We start from the raw sequence: 24,097 nt of genomic DNA on the forward strand, positions 1-24,097 counted from the left end.
TTCAAAACATTAACTAAATCCGGGACTTTTTCTCATGCGTAGCCGCTATATAAAAAAAAAAAAAAAAAAAAAACGCAAAAAAAGGCCTTTTTAGGCAATTTCTTCAATAAGGCGGAAAAGTCTCACCAGATACGCGGTAGAAAACTTCAGATTCGGATTCAGCGACTCAAATAACATAAAGTAAGCAAAAAAATCGCTAAGTACCCAAAATTCCAGGTAGACTTACCAGGCGCCGGGACTAAACGCAAAAAATCAAAGGAAGGAAAAAATAAGAAATGTAAATTGGAATTAATATCATTCATCTCATAATTTTACAAGCAATTAAATTATGTAACGGAGCAAAAATCGGGGCAAAATTACAAAAAATTGGTCTCTTGTATGGGGCTTCCATGTAAAAATTTTGACCTGAAGACAAGAGTCGAATAGCAGCCCTACTCCATAGAATACACGGTGTACTTGAACAAGTTTAAATTGTTTTATCTGCTACAATCGAAAAATCTTTAGACTCTTGAACGACAGTGTCTCTTGAGTCATTTAAGCTAAAATAAAAATTCTGTCGAGATCCTGGATAAAAATGGCGATTTTAAAGTATTTTGGTTTTTTAGCATATAATGAGTATGTCGATCAGAAGGAAGACTAAACAAATGCCTGGTCGACAAAGTCATTGCTGTTAACACATTCGTTCTCCCCAGTTCTTAAACAGTACGCAGACAGATTATCATATCGGCCCTGAAACCCTCGCTGACCTACTTTTAGAGATGGAGTACTGTTCTCAAAGATCGCAGTCGACATTTTAAATCTAAAATGTATCAAAACAAATTTTCCTCTGGTGTTCGATCTATGTTCCACTTTTTAAATCCATAGTTCCCGCTTGGGTTTGACTTTTTCAAAATGGATCTTTTTAGTTTTAATTCACGTCCACGCATTCTAAGGCATAAAGGATCAAAAATAATAAGCATTAGGTGACATATTATTTTCCATGAGGGGAAAATAAATCTTACAAATACACGAGTTTTTTTCGGTACACCATAAATTGGCCGTCTTTTCACCTTAATTCAGGCATGCCCCCGTCATAACTAATTTTTCACCGTTTACTTAATATTCATAATTTTTTGGGACAATTCGTTTAAAGGACCATGTTATGGCCTCAATCTACGTCAGCCTCGAAATCATCGAAGAAGTCTTTTGTCGTGAGCCACGCTTCGTCACCAGGCAAAGGCGTGACAGTCATTTCCCAGTTGGCGGTGAAAAAGTTGATGGCAACCGGTCCTGACAAGGAATGATTCTTCGCAAACTGTTCACTGTTGAATTCGCCTCTCAGCGCGTCTATTGGTCTGTGACAGAAGATCAATCAATGAAAAATTTTGCAATCAAATACATCGCTGACGGAATACAGCTAAATTAAGCGCATACGCGAACATACGCTCATTTGAATCAAGAATAATTTTGGTTGTGACAAATTCTTAATTCAGGATAACATTTTTAGGACGGCAGAACAATTTTTGATACAACAAAAATTATTTTGGCATAAAGACGAGAGGCCGGTTGTTTTTAAGTAATCTTTCAATGAGTATTTGCGTAGACAGAAAAAAACGAGTTTTGGGCTACCTGCGCCTGAAGGTCCCAGCCCTAACCGGGTAGGTGAAGTTGCTTTACCTCATACCCCATAGGGATCCTACCTGGACCCTGTCGAGGTAGGGATGGGCCCTACCCGCGCAGGGCCTGCTCCTGTGGGGTATGAGGTGAAGCAATTCTAGGGCCCAGTCCTAACCTCATTTTTTCCGTGTATGAGTGTTGAGTGTTACTATTGAGTATTATGTACGGGTTTTGCGAAATTTGTCATAATTTGGTATCTTAAAGTGTTGTTGCACATATTTTACTCATTTGAAGGACAATTTAAAACAAGCTCCAAGCTCCAATGCGTAGAAGATATTAGCGCTACAGAGGGAATGATTTATGATCTGATAATTAAAAGTCCAGGAAATATTCATAGTTCCTTACCTGTCATCTCTATGTTCCCAATTGAATTTCATTCGACCTTTATCTTGCTTGTAAACGAGGAATACATATCTATGCGTACCTGCACAAAAAAGAAAAAAAAAGAACGTAATACATTTCCTTGCAAGATTGAACGGTTAAATTATTTTTTCTCCATTGTATCTCGCAGTTGGTAACAAAATGGGAACTTCAATGACTCTCATCTAGTCTGCTATATATTTTAATTTTGAGAAATTTCCCATTTGCTTCTCGTTGAGTTGCTGCTTTTTTTCAAAATGTCCCGATGAAAGGCATTCACTAATTATTATTTTTTGTCAAAACATAAAGAACAATATATTGCATTAATACCATAACGCCGCGGAGTTTGAAACAATATGGCGAATGTTCCTTACGTTGTATGTATGTCATTCAATCGAAAACACAGGAAAAAGCGGAAACAAGGCTAAAAATACACAATATAAAGGCAGGACGTTTCGGTACCTTACGGCACCATTATCAACTGCAAAAAGAATTAAAAATAAAAAGAAATTAAAATAAAAACCAGCAAACGGTGTTACATCGTGAAATTGGTTTTTATTGGTTTTATTTGTACTGCTGGTTTTTATTTTAATTTCTTTTTATTTTTAATTCTTTTTGAAGTTGATAATGGTGCCGTAAGGTACCGAAACGTCCTGCCTTTATATTGTGTATTTTCAGCCTTGTTTCCGCTTTTTCCTGTGTTTTCGATTGTCGTTTCCGTTTCGGGCTGCTTTTACATACCCTTTGTTTTCCACTATGTTATTCAATTTATACATTTCTTTTTTCGAGATAACCATACAAATAAAGGAATAAAACATAACCGTTAGATAATGCAGACTTGCATCTTCAAAATGAAACGTATGGAACATAAGTTTCTTTGATATCTTACTAAATTTTATTCCGAACCTGCATAAGTGATGGGCAGAGGAGTTATGTATTCAGAGAGTGTGACACCACCTCGTACATGACAACCGGGGATGTTGCCCACGATCCAATGATGAAATTCCCGTTGATAAGGATCGTCAGGTGTTGGTGAGTCGGGGTCTGAAATTCAAGCAGTCAATGCTTGTAGAATACATATCTGCCAGATAAAAGAAATGGTGAAACTGAAAAGAGATGGATTGGAACGAAGACGTTGCTTAAAAAAGGAGAAATAAGCTAATAAAATTGAAGGAAGAATGAAAATTGAGGGGCTTGGAGGGCAATGTACATAAGTGCAGTTTTTGCTATTTTGAGATATTCGTGTCTCAATAATATCGAAACTACATGGATTCTTATGGCGGAAAGGAAGTTCAAACTACTTTTTTTATGCTTAAAAGTTAAAATTTGGGAGCGAATGTTTCACAGAATATGCATTAAGATTAGTTTTACGGGAAATCATGAATATCTCAAATTTTTCAAAAACTGCACTTATGCGCCTTGTCCTCCAAGCCCCTCAATTATAAGAGGAAATATGCTAAGCAAGTAATTCCTTTTCGGCTATTTAAGAAGAAAAGACATTAACGAAGATTGTTGAATTAATTGCACTTTCGGCTCAATGCAAGCCAGAGAAAATAAGGAAAATGGACTGCCTATCAAGTCCTCTAAACTATGAAACAAAAGTATCATTTCAGTTATACAAGGATACTCTATTTAAACGGAGGAATCTGCTTTCCTCCGTTTTTCCCGTTTTGTCTATTAAGCACAAAATATAGATTCAAAATGTAAGTTTTGGTTTTCTTCTCGTGTTTACCTGTCAAAATAAGGGTGTAAAATGAATCCTTTTCACAAGGCCACTCAACTTCCACTGGTGGATGCTCCAACTGCAAGCACGAGTACAAAGTGCCCATGTGTACTGTTCTTTGCTTGTCGTACGTGACCTGTTAAGCCAAGCATTTACAATAATCTAAAAATTGGAAAAACGAAGAGCTTTCAATCATACACTTAACAATATTTCACAAATATATGAATTGTTTAATTTTTATACCATTGCAATGAAAATTGATAATTCCAAGTTACTATGAACTTGATTTGATTAAGACCAGTCAGATGCGTAACAATTTCGTGCACACTATCTGTCAATGGACGTTTCACGCGATTTCCGTGACTAGTAATTTGGCTCTTTTCGCTCATAAAAGAAGCAAAAATCGCACTATTCCACAATGCTACCATCGCTGCCACATACAAAGGATATGCTCAGTTAGTGAGTAAGACGGAGTGGTAAGTACAAGTTCCTTAATGAAGCAAAGGACCACTTTGAATGGAGGTTGAGTGGGAAATTACCATTTTAAGCATATTTATATTGAAATTCGTATTTGTATTTGCGGGTGCGTGACGTTAAAACTATGCACGCGTATACACCTCTCCTCTAGAGGAGCGTCTAGTGACTTCAGTATCACACTCTAGGCTGAGGATTGGTTTAAAAAGTCAAAATTTATAGTCAGTATCTGACTAGTCAAATAACTAGCGACAACACTTTTTTCTTGGACATTGAAATGGTGTGCTCCGGCTCTTTTAAGGACAACGCCTGCATGCAACTATTCGTGCTCGAGGGATGTCTGTGTTGCATATACACACAATTGCAGGCGCTCCTAATTGCAAATCTCGGCTGCAGCTGGGTCATTCCACGTCAACGCAACCAAGCTCGGAACCCGACCCCCTCCGATTTGGCTGAAAATTGGTATACGGGGTCTTTACGTCATTCTAAGAAACTAATTTGAAGGGTTTTCCCATCCGACGCCCCGTTCGCGAGATATCGACCCCCAAAGATGGGTTGAATTTTAGCGATATTCAAAAACGCCCGTTCTAGCGATTCTCATTTTCTCGACTTCCCTCTCTTTGACTCTCTGTAGCGAGACTCTGTATCAATCGATCATACTTTGAAAGAGTGTTGCTAGACCCATTTTTCATGTAAATTCTGAATATGCCATCAAAATTGAGATAAAAATAATTTAAATGGCCGTAATTTAGAGTTTTTTAAAATTTACGATTTTTTCGCCATTCAATGTTCAAACTGCATTATCTAAAAAACAGTCTCTCCGATTTTCGATTTTTTTTTATACTTCAAGCTTAGGATATATACTTTTGGTTGATATACTTTTTTCAATTGCCATCGGACGGTTAAGGGCCTAAAAAAATTCAAATAGGCCAAAAAAGGCCAAAAATTGGTAAAAAAAGGACGATTTTTCACACGTTAATCCAAATATTTAGATAATGAACTCTTCAATTGTCGATATTTTTTCCCACTTTACCCTCTGACATGTATAAAAACGGACTATCAACGATTTCCATACATGCACCGATCGATTAACGGCCTGATAGAAACCGGGAACCGATCGAAAATCCTCGAAATTGACGCAAAAAGACGATTTTTCACACCGTAACCGATGCATTCCTGCAAATTCCAATTTTCTCTCTCTATTTCAACCTTAAGGTGTACACTTTCGAGTAATAAACCCTTACTAACGTGCATCGATGGGGCACGGATCCAAACGGAAATGAAAACCGGCCGGAAATGCTCAAAAATGACGGGAAAAGGCGATTCATCGCATAGTCAGGGGAGCAGGTGTTCGAAAATTACGTCCCGTTTGCACGTTTGTGATGCAAGTTTACTCTCTTCATTTTAGTCCCTAGGATGAGAAAATCTTTGGTGGACTCTCCGATTTGATGCCAAGGCCCCAAAAACAAGATGGCGGCCAAAGTGGAGGCTGAAATTGAAATTTTGGTAAAACGGCACAAAACGTCAAGAGAGGTGTCGATTCTCATGTTTTTTGGATCGTGGATTCCAGAAAAATTGTCGTACAGACCCATCGACCCACATGAAATGCCCAAAATCCAAGATGGCGCCCGATTTTGGCTCTTCCCAAGTAGCGTTTTTCAACGGATAGATCGCGATTTGTTGAGATTTTGTCGGCGATAAAATCGTTAAGATCATCAACATTTGAGCGATTATCCTCGATCTTGTCGCAATAAAATTGCGATTTTATCGCCCGGCAATTTATCGCGATATATGGCGATTCCTTTATTTTATCGTCGAAAATAGATCGCGATTTTATTGAACAAAAAATTGCGATGCATAGCGATATAACCGCCATAAATCGCAATTTTTTATTCGATAATATTGTGGTAAATTGCCACCAATATAATCGCGATAATCAACCGATAAAATCGCTATTTATCGCGATTACTGGTACTTGGGTTTATTAGCTAAAACGTCAAATGCGGAGCAAAGAGAGGAGTAAACACTCTATATGGATTGCATTTTGCAATTTGGAACTATAAATTCTGGCTCCTCCGGAAAAACACTTATGTTCACAGGGCAACTAATGGTACTTACGTTGTTCTTTAACCGAGCCAGAAATTGTAGTTCCTAATTGCAAAATCTAGTTCATATATCTGTTTTCGAGGTCACATATTCCAAAAAAATAGGAGAAAAAAACATTTCGTGCCAAATGGTGCTGATTTGGACCATGCAAAGGCCGAACTCGGCAGTCATTTGGATTAGAGTGTTCAGGAACACTCTAATTGAAATCATTTTCCGGGTCAGTTTCTATATTCAGCATTAATGGTTTTTTTTAGGACCGGTACCCCTGCAGAATATGGGTAAATTTGTTCTCAAATACGCAATAAAACTATTCCGATGTGTTTTGAGCCACTAAATCTGAAAATTGCGTTTAATCTTCCCGATCACCCCTCGGTTTTCCAAAAAACTAACCAGGATAATGGTAATTTTTTCGGGCGGAATCGGCTTTTCCAGAGAATTGTAGGGTGATGGAAAAGAACGGAGGTTTCCGGATTCAGCCCCTTAAAATACGTAGGAATCAGGAATCACCTTATCTCATCCGGGAGGCATGGTTGTAATTTTTTTGCTTGTTAAACAGTGCTAAATTGCCGGGGAGTACCTGATACTCCCAATTTCGATATTAATTAATATTTTACACATACATACAAAGCCGCTTTAATAGCGCTCTCTGGCGCTCTGCGACACCTAGCCGCCAAAGTTCCCGATCCTCCTAAGGCCTTTCAGGGAGTACACATACCCTCATTTTTTCTAAAACCCTATGTCACCACCCTTTCACTGGGTATCCCCTATATCTCCTCCCAGGAGAAACCCAATCAAGCATCTTTTACGGCAGTCCTTCGTCCGTCATTCTATTGACATGGCCATACCAGTCAAGCTGTCTGATCATGCTGTCGAATACGATGTCATTTTCTACTCCCATGATCTGACGCACTCTTTCATTGCGGACCCGATCGCTTCTAAAAATTCCTACAGCGACCTTCTCTAGAAATCCATTTCCGTTGCTCTTAGCATCCCCTGTGTCCGTTCCTTCAGCTGCTAAACTTCACTGTCATATGTAAGAATACTTTTGTCTTCAACGTTGTAAATTTTCCTCTTGTTCTCTTTGGAAATCTGCGGATCCCAGAGGATTCCATTGAATATAGCTGTAGCCTTCCCTGCTAGGATGTTTCTTTCCTTGATCCCTTTATCCGTTCTTCCATCCCGGGTCAACGGAACCCCCAAGGACCTATAGTGCGCCTTTGATCTGCTGCTCATCCTCCAACCCAATGCTTTGCTGATCACCAATAGTTTTATTGAGTATTTGAGAACTTTACCCATATTCTGCAGGGGTACCGGTCCTAAAAAAACCAATGATGCTAAATTATAGAAACTGACCCGGAAAATGATTTCGATTAGAGTGTTCCTAAACACTCTAATCAAAATGACTGCCGCGTTCGGCCTTTGTATGGTCCAAATCAGCACCATATGGCATGAAATGTTTTTTTCTCCTATTTTTTTGGAATCTGTGACTTCGAAAACAGATATATACACGGAAAAAAAAGGTTGTCTCGTGCAGCCATGAAGATGGTCGATTCGACCATCTTCGAAAGCTGAAAACCGCGCCAACCAAATTGTTGGCTAGATCGACAACCAGCAGGTAGTGACGCTGCCTTCATGCCGCGCGGCTGGGTCAGCCCTGCGGAGATGGTTAGATCAACCCGAGCGCTCGGCTGCAGCGCTCAGCAATTATGTCAAAGTGACCCATTTTGAGGGCTACCATGCCCGCTTAGTTTTGCCAAAATGGGCAGCGGTCATTGCTACAATTTTTCGGGGCTTTTAATGGAAAATAGGGGGCCAGGAGCCCCATAAAATAAATATCTGAGAACGCTAAATTGTAAAAATGAAAAATATGAAATTTGTTAATTTACTCAACTTATTTTACTACGATAGAATTTTTTCAACCCATTATATGGGATTGAACCTGGACCTACCTAATCCTAACCTAACACCCTAACGATTGAGCTATGACGACCGATGATGAAGGAGCACAAAAAATCTATATTTAACCGTCAACGTCGATCTGCTTGAGTTTGATAACTGAATTCGAATCTAGATTTGTATTTGTGATCATTTGTTTCATTTCTTTAAATCGCACAGCCTGTTTTTTTCTTTATTATACTTTTTATTTCTACTACACACGCTACAAAAAAAAAATATGATCGGATATACCAGTGTTTGGTTATTATTAACCATGCTGTCTTCTTGCTTTTTTTCCAATGAAGCTGCGCAGTTTAGTTAGTTACCAATATACCAGTATTGTAAATTACACGATACGGCTGACACCATGCTAGTGTGGCGTTTCCGACTGCGTAGTATGGTAATTTCAAGCTTCCCGAATTCCAGATGCTCCGACGAACTTTATGGATTCTAACATCCACTCAACATATATTTTTAAATATTAACTCAAATTATCAGAAACAAATTTGATATGAAAGTAGTAGATATTTTACTTACTTTTTGATTAAAAATTCCGGTACACATACAATTACTGGCAGTTAAAGCAAATTTGACGAGAAATAGCAGATAATTGCTTCACCGATTTCAAGTAAATGATACCAAAACGGAACTTGTTTTTACCGTCAAAGAATCATTTACAGACTAAATCAGTTTCACAAAAAGTTTGATTTCATAATAAGTAGATAGATAGTTCAAAATATACCTAAAAAAATAAACTACACGCAGTACCAATTGCCACAGTTCACGGTGGGACAGAAACTGTCAAATTTTGATTAAAGCTTATATTCAACAAATATCCCAGGAAAATTTTACTCTGCATCAGAGTATTTTGATTCTCTAAAATTTTAACACAAATAGATATACGAACGAAGTATTCAATAATCACTGGTCTATCATTTTCAAGGGACTTCCGTATCTTCCCGCTTTCGCAATGACTTTATACAGAACCGACACTCACTAAATAACAGAACAATTTTGCGAAACGCCCTTCAAGTTTTCAGAATTCACACATTTTGTTAGCCAGATTCATCGCAGCAACTCTTATAACCTCCAAAAAGTGGTCGATACAGGTAACTAGGAAATCTCGGAAAATATGCGTGGAAAGTTAAAACAGATAGATTTAAAGAGAAGACGGTAGCTGTAGAAACGATTCGAACACGAATTTGGGCAAATTACGCGTAAATTCACATGGATTAATATAGATAAATAAAGCCAAGCGCACAGACTCCGAACAACAACGTGATGAACTCGTAACTGAGTGACAAAGGAAAAATGGCGGACCGCAGCTTAGCCAGGCGGGAACTCTCACCGCGCTGACAGTACCTGATGGTTGGGTCGCCTTTGTGATGGCCAGTTCAGCTTTGTCAAGATGGTTAATCCGTCCATCTCAGCCACAGTGACATCCGCCGTAAGATTCTTGCTGGCTTGGCCTACTTGTGAGGGTATGATAACATACATTGCTGGTTGCACCACTAAAAGATGCAACAGTCGGATTTAATTTAGGCGTATAGGTAAATTGGATTCGTGCTTGGTCACATCGGTCAACGTGGCTGGTGAATCCAACTATTTTTGTTGGTTCTCACGGCTTTTTACTTTTCAACCATACCGCATTAGCTGTTAGAGACAACCTATTTTTTCCGTGTAGAGTGTTAACTCCTCTCTTTGCTCCGAATTTGACGTTTTAGCCACTAAAGAGCCAAAATCGGGCGCCATCTTGGATTTTGGGCATTTCATGTGGGTCGATGGGTCTGTACGACAATTTTTCTGGAATCCACGATCCAAAAAACATGAGAATCGACACCTCTCTTGACGTTTTGTGCCGTTTTACCAAAATTTCAATTTCAGCCTCCACTTTGGCCGCCATCTTGTTTTTGGGGCCTTGGCATCAAATCGGAGAGTCCACCAAAGATTTTCTCATCCTAGGGACTAAAATGAACAGAGTAAACTTGCATCACAAACGTGCAAACGGGACGTAATTTTCGAACACATGCTCCCCTGACTATGCGATGAATCGCCTTTTCCCGTCATTTTTGAGCATTTCCGGCCGGTTTTCATTTCCGTTTGGATCCGTGCCCCATCGATGCACGTTAGTAAGGGTTTATTACTCGAAAGTGTACACCTTAAGGTTGAAATAGAGAGAGAAAATTGGAATTTGCAGGAATGCATCGGTTACGGTGTGAAAAATCGTCTTTTTGCGTCAATTTCGAGGATTTTCGATCGGTTCCCGGTTTCTATCAGGCCGTTAATCGATCGGTGCATGTATGGAAATCGTTGATAGTCCGTTTTTTATACATGTCAGAGGGTAAAGTGGGAAAAAATATCGACAATTGAAGAGTTCATTATCTAAATATTTGGATTAACGTGTGAAAAATCGTCTTTTTTTACCAATTTTTGGCCTTTTTTGGCCTATTTGAATTTTTTTAGGCCCTTAACCGTCCGATGGCAATTGAAAAAAGTATATCAACCAAAAGTATATATCCTAAGCTTGAAGTATAAAAAAAATCGAAAATCGGAGAGACTGTTTTTTAGATAATGCAGTTTGAACATTGAATGGCGAAAAAATCGTAAATTTTAAAAAAACTCTAAATTACGGCCATTTAAATTATTTTTATCTCAATTTTGATGGCATATTCAGAATTTACATGAAAAATGGGTCTAGCAACATTCTTTCAAAGTATGATCGATTGATACAGAGTCTCGCTACAGAGAGTCAAAGAGAGGGAAGTCGAGAAAATGAGAATCGCTAGAACGGGCGTTTTTGAATATCGCTAAAATTCAACCCATCTTTGGGGGTCGATATCTCGCGAACGGGGCGTCGGATGGGAAAACCCTTCAAATTAGTTTCTTAGAATGACGTAAAGACCCCGTATACCAATTTTCAGCCAAATCGGAGGGGGTCGGGTTCCGAGCTTGGTTGCGTTGACGTGGAATGACCCAGCTACATTTGGCCTTGCCTAGTTAGCTTTCAAGCCACCGAGCATCACAGCAGCGTTGCCAAATATATGGATTAAAAGAGACGGCATTGGCAATAAAATGCGGAGTTTATGTCCACAATGATGGTGCGTGAAAGATTCCGGTAGAAAATTTTGAGGAAATCCCATGCACTAGCCCGCGATATTTCAACAGAAATTACTTTTCTTGATAATTTCTGAACGAGTGTTGATTGAATAGCCATAACCTCCCCCCCTCCTCCACCCATTACCAATACCAAAACCACCACCACCACCAGAACACATCAGAGACTTTAGCGTATATATGAAAGTCAAACACACCGTTTTTACTTAAAAAGTAGTAGTGATTGACGTGAGTATGAACCTATGTCACAGAACACTGGAAAAAAACACATTGGATCTATAGTCCAGACTCTTGAAAACATTGACAAGAAAAAATACTCTTGATTCAATCAGTTTTTTGCTTAAATCAAAAGAAAATCCGCTCAAATTAAGAGGCTTGATTCTTGATGTAAGCAAAAATCCGATTGAATCAAGAGTATTTTTTCTTGCCGATGTTTTTCAGAGTCTGGACTCTAGATCCAATGTGTTTGGCTTTCCAGTGAAGGTATTCGCCCTGTTTATCTTTGGCGACAAAACGAAGGCGAAAAGTTGAACTGAAGCTCGCCAGATCTTGGAGGGATAAATGGAATTTGTGAATATAAAAAAAAACGCTACTTAATTTGTACGCATTAGATATTTTAAGTTAACTCTTCCTTAAAACTGAAACACTAAGGGTGTAGAGAAAACTAAATACAAGAGGAAGAGAGGTTAGGGATGGTAGCCCGAAACGTATAGGACAAAAACACAGAAAATAAGTGGGAAACAAGGCTAAAATCAATTAACATAATATTCAGGACGTTTCGGCTTGTCACCCGAGCTTTTATCAACCGCTGAAACACAAATAAAAAATTAAAACCAAGGCTAAAACGAACCACTACATTGAAACGCGGGTGATCAGCCCATACGGAAATTAGGACTGATCTACAGATCAGTATAGATCAGTCCTGATTTCCGTATGAGCTGATCAGACGCGTATAGATCAGTCCTAATTTCCGTATGGGCTGATCACCCGCGTTTGAATGAAGTGGTTTTTTTAGCCTTGGTTTTAATTTTTTATTTGTGTTTTAGCGGTTGATAAAGGCTCGGGTGACCAGCCGAAACGTCTTGCATATTGTGTTTATTGATTTTTGCCTTGTTTCCCACTGATTTTTTGTGTTTTTGTCGAAAACAAAATATTGTGTAGAGGACTTTTAATTACCTGAACTAAATTCTTGGGAGATTTGAGAAGAACGTCAGGAATGATTTTTGATTCTCTCAACTTCTTCTCGATTTCTTTTGGAGTCCAATCCGGCCCGAAAACCGGTCCAATTGTGCGAGGAGGTTGTCGAGGAAATTTACTCTCGGACCATGTTGTGCCACCATCATAATCAAAGATTGCAGTTCCTTCGGTAGTTCTGTTGGCAACGGTGCTTACATTCGAAGGATGTCGATCGGCTGTAGTTGTATTTGTGTTGTATTGTGTGTGAATGGTGCTCTTCGGTGGCCGACCTCGGCGCATTTCAGCGACCGTTGACGTTGAAATCGAAGTTGTTGTTATTTTTGTAAACGAGCATACATTGACAATGATGAGATAAACTTTAAAGGCGGCTCTTGATCGCATTTTGTATCTCCTTTTTCGGGCTTATTCCTGCAGGATGCTTTCGCCTACTTATGACACAATTATTTTAGACTTCAGTCTTCATTTTTCCTATTTTTTATCCAGTGTCCCAAATCAAGCTTTCCTCTTTAGAAATGAACCAAATGCACTCACTACTAACGGTATGAAGTGTGAGCATGCGTATATGGGCCGTTGTTCTCTTATACCTCCAATTGGTGAAGAGTGCTTATTTCATAAGAAATATCAACAAGTTGGTTTTTGCAATCGCTAGCGATAGCAATATTCGTCATGGGAACTTTTGCTTCTGGGATATGAAAATGTTAAGGTACAGTTCGTTTGTAGTATCTTCAGAATTGAAGGGGCTATGTAATTTTGTGTCGACATCTCTTTTTTAACATTTTTAATTTTTTTTCTTTGCATACAAGAAAGCTGTTATTCACCAATTATTTATTTTCGTTGGATTATGTATGGTTTTCGGAAGTTAACGCATATTTAACTTTCAGTTTCGTTTTTTCGGCGTAAAGTATGATATTTCTACTCTACGCATATGCCCGAATACGCATCATAAGTGACCTATGTGCTTCCTAAGTTGCCATTTTTTTCATTCAAATAGATGTAACTGAAATGTTAGATGTGTATACTAGGGTGAATTCAAATAAGGGTCAAATTCCAGGTTCAATTTCCTCCCAAAATTTTTTTGTGAATTTTTGGGCAAACCAACCTTTATTTTGACTCTCATTAGGTGTAGACTTAGGAAATATAGCTCGTTGAGCTTAATAGTTATGCTTAAACCCGAATTTCCACCGTCACGTGTATCACCTCCCAAAATTTGCTCTAATTTTGCCTGACTTCCCAAATTTTCATCTCAGAGGTGACATATAATACTTTTAATTGAAAATTGAACGCAATTGTCATAAAAGCATCGTCGAGCACTAAATTAAAGTATAATTGAAAACATGTAACCCTTTCATATCTTACAGAACCAAAAAAATTCATCCGTCATGAAAGATATCTGGAGCTTATTCTGCTTATCTTTTAGACAGTTCCGTCTGTTTATCCTACTGTTTTCCTTTAACACGAGAAGAAGCTTTTATTTCTTGGAATATTGCAATACAAAATTGATCAAAAACATCGAATTTTAAAACTTCAAGTGGGCGTGTACCCGCTGAAGTGGAGGTAAAGCCAGGAAAAGTTTGAGGAATTGCATTAACATATCAATTACACTGGTCAACGTTTTTTTTTTTTTTTTTGATTTTCCGAAGATTTGCCAACGGTTTCGGAGTAGATTTTTGGCGCTGATTCCGAAGATCACCTCCATTTACCTGTATCAGTGCGACTTATCCCGGGAAAGTTCGGAATTTTTCCGGAGAAATCGGAATTTTCCTTAAAAATCTAGCTTTTCCAGCAGAGTCAATCTTCCGGGAGAATCTGTGCACGATGGAAAAAACCTAGGAATTTTTCGATTACGTAGCCTAAGACACATAAGAAACCATGTATTGCACCCCTATTAAAATCTCCTTTCTTTTCCTAATGCCAAGGTTTTCCGGTCCAGTTTCATTAAAATCAATTAATTAGTTACTGAGATAGCATTTTAGGCAACGTCCGCCATCTTGGATTTTCGAATTTTGAAAATTCGACTAAGAATTCGAGTTTCCTATTCAAAAATACCCCCGGGTACCAAGTTTCGCGTAAATCGATTGATTAGGCGCTGAGATAGCATTTTAGGTCATGTCCGCCATCTTGGATTTTCGAATTCCAAAAATTCGACTAAAAATTCAAGTTTCCCATTGAAAAATACCCCCGCGTACCAAATTTCACTTAAATCGGTCGGAAAGAGCGCCTACAGGGCTTAAACAAAGAAGCCTCAGTTGATTAGGCGCTGCGATAGCATTTTAGGCAATTCCGCCATCTTGGATTTTCGAATTTTCAAAATTCGACTAAAAATTCGAGTTCCCCATTGAAAAATACCCCCGGTAACAGTAGGTATAAAATGCGGGTGCTAGGTCCAAATAGACCTGAGGATTACTTCTAAATACACTAGACTCTCAGTCTATTTGATACCTAGCACCCGCATTTTATACTTTTTTTATTCAGAAAGCAATACAAAAAACATACAATTTCAATGAACAGTGTCAGTTGAGACCAAACAACAAGGACTGTTACAATCTCTTACAATATAAAACGTCTTGGTAAACGCGCAATAGCGGCAACCATTAGGCTCTCTATAATAAAAATAAAGTAAAAGTACAACTAAAACTATGAATAACATAATGATTACATAAGAAATAATAATAATACAAGTTTCCAAAACTGAATTAGTCTCTGGAGGGCAGAGAGATTCAGCATCTCGTAACAGCAACTTGAAGTACTCGATACTGCTATTCATTTTTCCCTCGAAAACGCAATTAGTTTTTATAGTTGAAGAAAGTGAACACATATCCACCGACATATTTTCAATACGAACACTCTCCTCCCACAAACTAACTTTCTGCGTAGGAAGACATCCGTTCAGCCAACGAACAACATCATTTTTGTAGTAAATGTAGTGATCCGAAGAAGTATTGAAATAATCTTTAAGTTTTCCATCACAACTCACAGACGAAAAAAATAAGACAGAACACTTTCATTTTTCAACGTCGGCTGCGTCAATCCACTGATTATATTTATCGGCGAACCCCAACCACTTGACGAAAACTTGATCTCCTTTTTTTCGTATAATTTTTTCCACGAGATAGGTATCCTTGTACTTTGTCTTCTGAAGTTCCTCCTCGTAGAAACCGCCTTGAATGAGCTCTCCGTTCAAATCCCGCAGCTTATATGTAGTCGGTCGAGTCTTCTTCACTTCGTCCACAATGAAAACTTCTGTAGTCCAATTAGGCGTGTATCCCTTCTCGAATAAATGTTTATACTTACTTATCCGCACTGGCTGCCCGACTTTAAATTTTATCCTTCTCTTCGGAGGAAGACTTATTTTTTGCAATTTCTGCAATCTAACAAGAACTTTCTTCTCGTTCTTTTTACCGACCTTGATAGGAGCGAGCCCGATAGTTCGATGCACGCGATTATTATACCTATTTATAAGAGAATCGATGATATCAATCCACTTATAATTTCCTCGAAGACTGAATTCTTTCCACATCCAAGTCTTGATTGTACGATTGAACCTCTCAACGATGGATGCCTTCAGTGTCGAAAATGAAGAATATAATTGAACACCGAAATCCTTCAGCACTCTAGATACAGATGAGTTAACAAATTCTGAACCTCTGTCCACTTGTAAATATTTTGGAACAACGTCCAATTTTTCAAGAAAATCTTTCAACACAGCTGACAGCTCACTAGCCGTTTTTGACTTCAAAGGAATACTGTACCCCCTCTTAGAAAAACAATTGATAATCATGAGTAAATACTTGTAGCCGGAATTCTCTGTCGCGTACGGTATCATCTCAACCAAATCCGCTTGGTACAAATCATTGAGTCCTTTAAGTGTAACAAATCTTCTTTGATAATTTTTTCGTGCAGGTTTATGGAGTTCATTCACAATACCGACTTTTGATGCCATAACTAATAACTTCTTCCGCCCTCAGTTTTATTTCGACTGACGTTATTATCTCCAATTGCAATATTTATTCCGCAAGACACCCATCAATACGGTATACTAGCAATTTTTTCTTCCAGCGACTTCAATCTCTTCTCCACAGGCTCCAGTTTTCTAACAACTAGTTGATTCATTTTATTTTCTTCCGTCTTTATTTTATCCTTTAACAAAGGATCTAATTTATCCGATTTGAAACGTGCAATTTTCTTATCGATTTCTGGAGTTAGAGTATCAATAGTGTACATTTGCAAGAGACCCTTCACTTTCGCGTCCACAGAGGCCTCTCTAATCCAATTTATACCAATAGTTTGGATCTCTAAAATATCTTTATTTATTTTATTTAAAGTCGCGCTTTCTTGAATTTGTTTATTGATCAAGGAAACCAAATTACTATCCTCATATTCTTGTAATTTTTTCGGTAACCAATCGAATACAGCCGAACGATTAGTCTCTATCAAACGTTTCAATTCATTTATTTGACCCACCGTTACTGCAGCTTTCACGTCATCATTATCCGACAGGTTCTTCAATTGTTTATTTTTGGCATCAAAATTACCACTCTCGTCCACCATCAAACACTTGGACGCGATCAACGGATTTACCACCTCAACCGTGTACTTTTTGAACTCGTCAGGCAGTTTAATCAGTAGCAATTCAGAATTTATATCCACCAATTTATGTAATTCCGTAACTTGTTGAACAGTCGCCGCAGCACTAGGATTCGAACTCATGCCAACATTTACTAACTCTTTCTTTTTAAGATCATAATTACCATCAGTATCCACCGAGAATCCAATTCCAGGTGGCCCTGGCATACCATCTATACCTCGTTCACCCTTAGCACCAGCTACACCCGGTGGACCAGCAGGCCCTCTTACACCCTGCACCCCCGCAAGTCCAGCTGGCCCGCGAGGACCAGGCGGTCCCGCAGGGCCGCGTAATCTGCCTGATTCTTCTCCTTCTAGACTAGCTCGACCGGTCGTTTGCGAGGGTAGGTCCTTCATTTTATTTTCAACACTCGAATGAACTAGCGGTAGCAGAAAATCATCTTTATGTTGCTCAAGATAATTTCGTATCGCTAAGGGTAGGTCGCTGCTGCTCATATTTCCACTGTTTGAATTCGTTGTTATTATTTCATGCAGTTGTTTCACCGTTGCAGCATCGTAAGGCTCCGTCCCCAGCGCAACATTCTTTAACTTTTTAAATCTCATATTATAATTTCCATCCAAATCAAGTTCGAAACCGACACCTGCCGGACCCGCTGGCCCTAAAACACTACCTTGTGCGACATGAAAACCGCGATAATGACCAAACTTATTGACAGTCTTCATTTTATGAAATTAGCTTCACGGAGTTCTTCTTCAATCGATGCAATCTCAGCTATATGTCCCCCGTTTCCAGCTTTTTCCGACGCGATTAGCAAAGCGAGGCGATCCACCAGCTCGTTCGGATCGTCCCAATGAACGTAGTCTATTTTATTGTCAGTAACAGGCAACAGTCCTCTGCCGACTGGAGGGAAAAGCTTCTGAATTATGTTTAAATATTTAACTCCAGCACTACTTCGAATCCGACCCTCCGGATGAAACCCCTGCTTATGTGCACTGGAAATTTCCAAAATTTGCTTATACTTCCTTTTGTCTGAATTAGTGATCTCATTCTCATCAGGATTTCTCATGAAAAGAAGTTCAAAGAGACCGCGACTTCCATGATAAGTCTCCCCATCAACATGAACCCAATCTTCCTCATCAAATTCGATTTCTTTGTTACCTATATGGTATTTAGAGTTATTCACATCGACTCGAACGCCGAAAGTATGATCTAATTTAGATCGCGGCCAAAATAATAATTTCCGTAAATACTCCTCTCCTAACGGCCCGAAGGTGTTGAGATAAACCTCTAAAGCATCACGTGCATCCTTCGCAGAGCTTTTTTCCCCAACATCTTCAAATACATCCTCTCTGGAAGGACCGGGTACTTCGATGTTGTGCGCAGATGCAGGTGTTTTAGATTTGAGAATACTCTTACGCGCACCACTTTTAGCCTTTTCTTTTTTAATCCTCCGGACTTCATTTTCCGCTTGAACTTCTCCTTCTTCTACTTCTTCTTCTTCATCAATTTCGTCTTTCTCCTTCGTCAAATCTATGATAGCTTCTAACGGTTTCACGAGAGGTTCGAATCTCTTTTTAGCTGCAGATTCTTCTTCAATCAAACCTCTCTTCAGTTTTCGGTATTTGCTGCGAATGGAGTCCGCAGCCTTCACAATCTCCTCCTTCAATTTCTTCTCCATGATTGAGCCGCAAGAATGTATTCATGGGCTTATATATTTATCAAAACCATCTCTATATCTCCCATTGTCACGTTCGCTCTCTTTATTGATGAGAAGGAAACCGAACGGTTCCTTCCAGCAAGAGGCGCACATTTCTCGAAACTGAGAATACGGCATATCTGTAATTACGTGGTCGGCGTAAGCATGTCTTAAATTCATATCGTCCATCTTGAAGAGCACAATTACGTTTGAATTGTCGCGAATGAGCTGCTTCGGAATTCTGGAATAAGTTTGCGCGAGATAAAAACAATCTACCGACATATGCCTACCCATGGAAAAAAAATCCTGGATAGGATTCTGCCTTTCGCTCATTACATCATCAAAAATAACGACAGAATTCCTTTCAACTTCTTCCGGTTTGAGAAATTCGTTTTTAAAGCGAAAAAAACAAACCCCGTCAACCCTCTTGAGAATTTCATCCAGAAGATCGTACTTAGGCTGATGCAAAGAGTTTGAGAACAAGTACACGTTTTTAAATTTGAGTCCGTTCTTATCGATGAGTAGAGTCAACATTAAATTAGTTTTCCCAGAATTGGAAGGTCCCACGACAAGCCCACGTACCTGCGATGGTAACAAAACGCTATGCTTCTTCATTTTGTTATGACAACCTCCCTCGAATTCAAATTGCCTGACTTGTAGTTTTACTCTTTGTTTCTTAACTTTCATGTTTCCGAATCACCCCAGATAGTGGTTGATATTCGTAAACTGAATCGTGCACAATGATACAATGAGCAGTGGTCTTTTCAGGGAAAGCTTTTCCTCGCTTCAAAATCTAGCCGAACGTCAATACCACCGTGTTTCGGGCGGTCCTTCTGATGCGAACAATCGATTACAAAGAGAGGAGTAGCGTTTTTATACTCAGAGAAGGTCATAACTGGAGCTGGATCACGCATGTTCGTGTAAGATTTTAGTAAATTTAAGTACATGTGATAGAATTGCGCATAATCTTTCTTTTCGAAATTTTCATCCATATCTTCCTGAGGGAAGGATTCATTGTTCAACCATAATTTAACGTTACGAAGATCACAGTGATCAAATTCGCTGCTGCTTTTAGTTTTCGATCCACTTCGATCCGTTTGGAGGAAGAAAATAACAAATCGCGGAGATTCAGTATGGGAAGAAGTTTTGATGGACCAAGAATGCTTCGTCGTCTCAGGGAGGGAGGGGATTTGATAATGATCCCACATTCTGAACGTCAAATTGAGAGGAACATCTTTCTCAATTATCTTCAATAATGCGAGTCTACTCTTATCATCTACTGCTACGTGAGGTAGTTTAAACACAATTTTTTCAACTTTCAAATAGACGCCTGCTTCAACTACAGTCGAATGTTGCGCGTCATCATCACTTCGCGCTCTCGTCAATAGAATTTCTATTTTTGCGTTTACCAATACTTGCGTAACGTCGTACCCTAAACCGAATAAAACACTAAAAGGAAGTCGAACGTTAAAGCCACCCGTATCAGACGTTACAGTAGATCCTAACGGCCATCCCATAGTTACGAGTTGTTTTATTTCACTTTCCGTGTATGTAGTAAATATTTTCGGGATACATGTGAGTCCCGGATCTATAACACTTTCAACTGTGAGATTATTAATTTTTAGCTCAGCTCTTGAAAACAAATGAAGTACACCGCTATTTGTTAAATTAGTATTCGCTGCAACGCTATCTACAGGATTCCCTCCTGCCGCAGCTGCAGCGGTCAATTTTCGAAGTTTACCTGTAATTAAAAAGTAGCTCTCATGCAAATGCGTGAGAGAGTCCGACTGGTTAACTGCAAACTGGATAATATCATTGTTCGACAGAGCTAATGGATTACTTGGATTTATGGTTTGTTCTTGATACCGGGTGATTGACCCGTCGAAGACGGGTTTTTGACGTATTTGCAGTAGAGTGCTCATTCTGAAGTTTATATCCCAACTTTTTTAGTATAATCTTGCTTTGAGGACTTAATCCTCCGCCAGCTCGTTCTTCACTAAGGCTAGGGAGCTCAACGTCCCTCTTTATATAGTTTCTTTCAAATATGAAACCCATACTGTTTAAGATGAAGTCTTACGGTAACAGTTTCCCCTCTTAAGTTTAACAGTTTACCGTCTTGATCCGAGAGCCTAACAGTTAGGTTATCAATAAAGCTTGTGTTTACCGGTAGGTAAATTACATTCGCTGGCACTTCCACAATCTTGTAGCCCGGTGGAGTGGTTGCCGCAAACTGATGTAAAACGTGGCCAGGCACCCCATTTAAATATGTTCCAGTGACAAGATTACAATCTACCAAAATTGAAGTTACTTTTGTAATTTTGACAGGTAAATTGGAATAATGTTTTTTTCCTGCAGGCAATATTACTGAGTCAAACCCTAGCAGAGGTCCGATGGAATTTCGTTTCTTGAAATTGACCTCATAATTAGACTCGAGCACGCACTGAGAAGTAGGCATGTTTGCCGTCAAAGATATGGAGTCATCGCCTAACTGCTTTTTTAGATAATCCTCAATTTGAGTGATTTCATAGCATCCAACAGGTATCTCGATTTCTCGTTCCTCCCCTCCTTTTTTCACAAAAAAACGATTATTATCATTATCAATGTTGGGGAAGCTATTAAAAACTTCTAGATCGACTAAACCTATGTAATGCCGTTCGTTTCTAGGAAGTTTTACTGCAGGGTATACATCCTGCGATAGAATTGAACTATTTCCGGACAAAGTAAAGGACAACGACATTTTGCTTGAATGCTTCACTACAAATGAAAAAAAATCTATGCTCCAGTCTCTTTTATTAAGAAAAGGAGGCATAGTTTACCGCAATTACTTGCATCAAACTCTTGAATCCGATCATTACTGTACATAAGTAGATTACCCTCGAAATATTTCTTAACTTCAGGAGGCGGCGTGAGACCGAAAGAATCGCTATAAATTACACAACTATTTTTTTTACTGTAAGCAACCCAATGCGTGCCACTGCCCTTTGTAGAATCTAAATTAATGATTCCTGTTTCATTTTTTTGAGGTTTCATGCTAGCAAGCTCATCTCTCATGAACACACCCCTGAAATTCGGAATTTTAAGTTTTTTAGCGTATTTGATCAATTCTAAGTTAGTCATTGTCCTGTCCGGAAGTCAGCAGTCTTGAGAGGGGTAGGGCTTCAAATATAAACCGTAGCCCTTCTTAAAATCACCCAAAACACCTTTCTTTGAAAGTCCCTTCCCTTTCATCGCTCGTATTGTCTTCAAAAGCTCGTTAGCTGTCCCTGCTACGGAACCGATATTCGATAGACCTGTTAAAAGCGGTATTAGATACTGTAAAATCCCTCCTCTTTTCGGTAATGGAATTACTCGTGTGCCGAGTACCGGTCCACCTCTCCTCTTCCTCTTCTTCACCCCTCCTCCGCTAGCTTTTGCACGCTTTGATGTCCGACGTTTCTTCGCTGGTGTACGTCTTCTAGTTTTACGTACACCCTTACCTTTTTTTGTTTTTCTCACACTTGAACGTTTTCTTTTTTTTAGTCCAGCTCCCATTGCTAGTTTACCTTTCATAATGTTCGTTACGAGGTAACTAGCAGCTTTTTCTCCCAAACTTGCGTCTTTAGATTTAAACCTCTTCCAAGCCTCATCAATCAGAACTCTGTCTGCTTTATGCCTATTTTCTAAATCAGTATACTTTTCATACTGTTGGTCATGCCTAAGGCATGCCTGATCCAAAAGGTTTATACCTTTATCTCCACGTTTCAATCTTTCAGCGAGACGTGTAGATGGACCACAAAATTGGTAGCCAGGCAGGTGCAATTCAAAGGGTAACTTGCTAACTAAACTGTTAATTATACCTCGACCAGCGATCCTTCTCTTTCGATTGACTGCAAGCATTTAACTGAAATATGTATCGACATTCCTTTATATACTTTTTCACAGTTGCAAGGTTGGATTGAGCACTATTGCTCTGCGACTCCAGATTGTGTCAAAATTGGGCGCTGTCATAGAGTGACGGAATATTATACTTATTTTTCTGCCCAAACTAAAAAATTCTCATTAAATAGTCTTTAAATATTAACTCACAATTATTATAGCGAGTTCAAATTGCGCACTGTTGCTCTGCGACTCCAGATTGTGTCAAAATGCTCGGTATCGTAGAGCAACAGTCCACCTTTTATCCTCATTAGTACATGTATGTATAGATATATTTGCTAGCTCATAAACGATTTAATAGGAGGAATGTACTCTGAGAATTGTTTGGTAATTCGATAAATAATAATTGAACAAATAGGTTTTGATACATAAACTTTTTATTTTTTTTTTTATTTATGATTAAAATCATTTTTATAAAGATGATAATAATCTTCTTACTTACTATCGATTAAAATTGTAAATTTAAAGATTATATATCTTAACCCTACGTTAATAATTTCTATCGAATAAACTAATATAATTATTCTTCAGAATAGAGACTCTCGCACCTTAGAACTTCCGCGTACAACCTACATTTTTCGGGAGACCTGTCTGTAAGATCGCATCGCCCCGTGCATATGTCTCTAAGCATCTCACCCTGCTTGCATACTTGATGGAGCGCCAGCTCTATCACATACGTACAAGCCTTTAATCTATTAAATACGGGCGCCATCATAAGGAATTTAACATCCTCCCCCCATATAACTAAAGTCGGTTTATTGTGTAATATTTGAAATTTCAGACGATAACGTCCAATTTTTGGATCGGAGGTGGGTGTGAGATTTCCTTTATAATAATCATCAATGGTTTCAAAATATAATTTGAAACCTTTCCACTCCTCTTCATTTAACACCAAAAAGGCGTTTGGTGCGTCTAACTTACATAATACTATCATAGGGAGGAAACCGTCCGCCCAATCGTTTCCCACGATGACGCTTTTTAGACCTGTAATTGTAAGATCGTACGTCTTACAATTAATCATTCTGGGTTTTGGTTTCCAATCAAAACCCAGCCCTGATTTTCTTTTCGGTGGTGGCGGCGAGGAGACTTCTATGACTTCCACACATGGTTCGGGAGACGAGTCCCTAGCAGGCGCCAAATCCAGAGGTCGTTCTTCTTCTGCTGACCGTTTACGTGATGAATTACTTGTAGGAACTGCGGTAGGTCGGGAAGGTTGACGAATCCATGGCGCGTTTGCGAACGTCGTCTGCACTTGCTGCTTGCTCGACGACGTGGAGGTTCGTGGGCGGCCATTACTTGAAGTTGTCGCCACTCGTGAGGGAGAATTGGCAGGAGT

At 39.0% G+C, this 24,097-nt stretch overlaps 3 protein-coding genes across 4 annotated transcripts in view; 2 read left to right on the forward strand and 1 right to left on the reverse strand.

Moving 5' to 3' along the window:
* The window catches only part of LOC109041567 (uncharacterized), a 71,222-nt gene that overhangs the window by 30,953 nt on the left and 16,172 nt on the right, over positions 1-24,097 (forward strand). The window lies entirely within an intron of this gene.
* Positions 1-24,097, forward strand: part of LOC109039774 (protein D1) — a 67,417-nt gene that overhangs the window by 19,956 nt on the left and 23,364 nt on the right. The window lies entirely within an intron of this gene.
* On the reverse strand, positions 283-13,188 carry LOC109036221 (OV-16 antigen). The gene is made up of 5 exons (XM_072298673.1): positions 12,545-13,188; positions 3,749-3,875; positions 2,923-3,060; positions 2,002-2,080; positions 283-1,334 (listed from the first exon to the last, which is right to left on the reverse strand). Exons 1-5 carry the CDS (start codon positions 12,944-12,946, stop codon positions 1,148-1,150), a joined length of 933 nt encoding a protein of 310 aa, XP_072154774.1. The 5' UTR covers positions 12,947-13,188; the 3' UTR covers positions 283-1,147.

Source organism: Bemisia tabaci, chromosome 3, assembly GCF_918797505.1.
Source record: "Bemisia tabaci chromosome 3, PGI_BMITA_v3".
In the NCBI taxonomy this organism is placed as follows: Eukaryota; Metazoa; Arthropoda; class Insecta; order Hemiptera; family Aleyrodidae; genus Bemisia; species Bemisia tabaci.

Bases quoted from the DNA above. Each gene is read 5' to 3' on its own strand.
- LOC109036221 (XM_072298673.1), bottom strand. From the start codon at position 12,946: ATGCGATCAAGAGCCGCCTTTAAAGTTTATCTCATCATTGTCAATGTA. The intron at 3,061-3,748 runs GTAAACACGAGA...CTTGAATTTCAG, and splicing joins TTACACCCTTATTTTGACAG to ACCCCGACTCACCAACACCT. The intron at 2,081-2,922 runs GTTCGGAATAAA...TTTTTTGTGCAG, and splicing joins TCTGCCCATCACTTATGCAG to GTACGCATAGATATGTATTC.